The 1,359-nt window shown below is 54.2% G+C and overlaps 1 protein-coding gene across 2 annotated transcripts in view; it reads right to left on the reverse strand.

Moving 5' to 3' along the window:
• Positions 1-747, reverse strand: part of Sh2d4b (SH2 domain containing 4B) — an 88,376-nt gene extending 87,629 nt beyond the window's left edge. Inside the window, exon 1 of one of the 2 annotated variants that reach the window (XM_008849816.2) lies at positions 496-747. In XM_008849816.2, the coding sequence (XP_008848038.1) occupies positions 496-679 (184 nt within the window). In that variant the 5' untranslated portion in view covers positions 680-747. Of the gene's footprint in view, positions 1-481 lie in introns of both variants that reach the window. The other variant, XM_008849817.2, reaches the window with a different exon arrangement.
• Between the last annotated feature and the right edge of the window lie 612 nt (positions 748-1,359).

The following is a 1,359-nucleotide window of genomic DNA, read 5'->3' on the forward strand; positions in this document are numbered from 1 at the left end:
GGTAAGAACCACTGAGTGTATATGCCAGGTAGGAACCACACATCTCATCTTCAATGCACCCTGGCCAAAACTGATAGTGAGGGTTAAGAATATGCCCTTGGCCTGGAAATACAGCTGGTAGAATGCCTGTCTAGCTTGCTCAAAGCCCTGGGCTCGATCTCCAGTATGAGAAAAGAAAAGGAAAAAAAAAATGTTCTCTCTTATCCATCATGCAATTGTCATACCTGAGCATAATCTAAGGTCTCAGTGGTACCTTCTCAGAACTTGACTCTTCCACAACAAGACAAAGCAAGTCCCCATTTCCTCAGCCCAACAGGGTCCTGCATAGCCCTTGCCACAAGCCTGGTTGGAAGCCAGAAGCCCAAGGTATTAGGACCAGATAAGTGTCTGAAGCCCCCATCCCTCATCACATCAGTGACAATATTGAAGAAGAGCCCAGCCTGGCCTCGCTAACTTCTCCACTCTTTGGAGGATTGGTGACTCCAGAACACATACCTCGTTTGACCTTGGAGGGCCTGAGGCCTTCAGCCTGGGCCAGGGCATCCCATGCCTCCCGCTCTCTCCAGCGCCGCAGCTGCTCCTCTCGCATCTTGTAGAAGAGGATGTGCTTCTGCACATCGCTGAGCTCGGCAAGGAGCTCAGGGTCAATGTACATGTCGTGCAGGATCTGCTGCAGCATGATGCTGCTGGGGACACACACACCAGAAAGGCAGCCAGTCAGGGGAGCTGGACCAAGCAGATCCCCAAGCCAGGAGGATGCCCTGGGGCCAAACTTTGTCCCTGGCTCCTCACTTTGGGGTCTCTCCAGGCATCTTTTCCCTGTGCAGCATCACTGCTCCATCTCAGCTCCCAGTCAGGAATGAACTCATCTTTGCCCAGGACAAAAACAGAGGGCAAGCCACAGGAATCAAAGAGGCAGGTGGGAATCTGGGAGGGGAAGCAGTGGCAGGGTGCAATCTAGCCCTCTGCTGCTCACTGATTAGTGCATCTCAGCAATGCCTGTGCTGTGGCTGTACCCGAGGTTCTGGAGCAATAGGAGGGTCCAGGCCTCCAGCTCAGCTGTGCATTATTACCCAGGCCCAGCCCTGCCTGGGTCGCTAGGTGTCGAGTGATCTGTTAGTGGAAGGTAACAATGACACCAGATGGATCAGTGACACTGCCCTGGCCAGCGAGAACTGATCCCTCCCCTGCAGATAAGAGGAGGAGGAAGGGGGGGAAAAGGCAGGGGAGGAGGAGGAGGAGGAGGAGGAGGAAGCCCTGCCTGGGTCGCTAGGTGTCGAGTGATCTGTTAGTGGAAGGTAACAATGACACCAGATGGATCAGTGACACTGCCCTGGCCAGCGAGAACTGATCCCTCCC

The sequence above is a fragment of the Nannospalax galili genome, unplaced genomic scaffold (assembly GCF_000622305.1).
Source record: "Nannospalax galili isolate Female #2095 unplaced genomic scaffold, S.galili_v1.0 scaffold83, whole genome shotgun sequence".
Taxonomy (NCBI): domain Eukaryota; kingdom Metazoa; phylum Chordata; class Mammalia; order Rodentia; family Spalacidae; genus Nannospalax; species Nannospalax galili.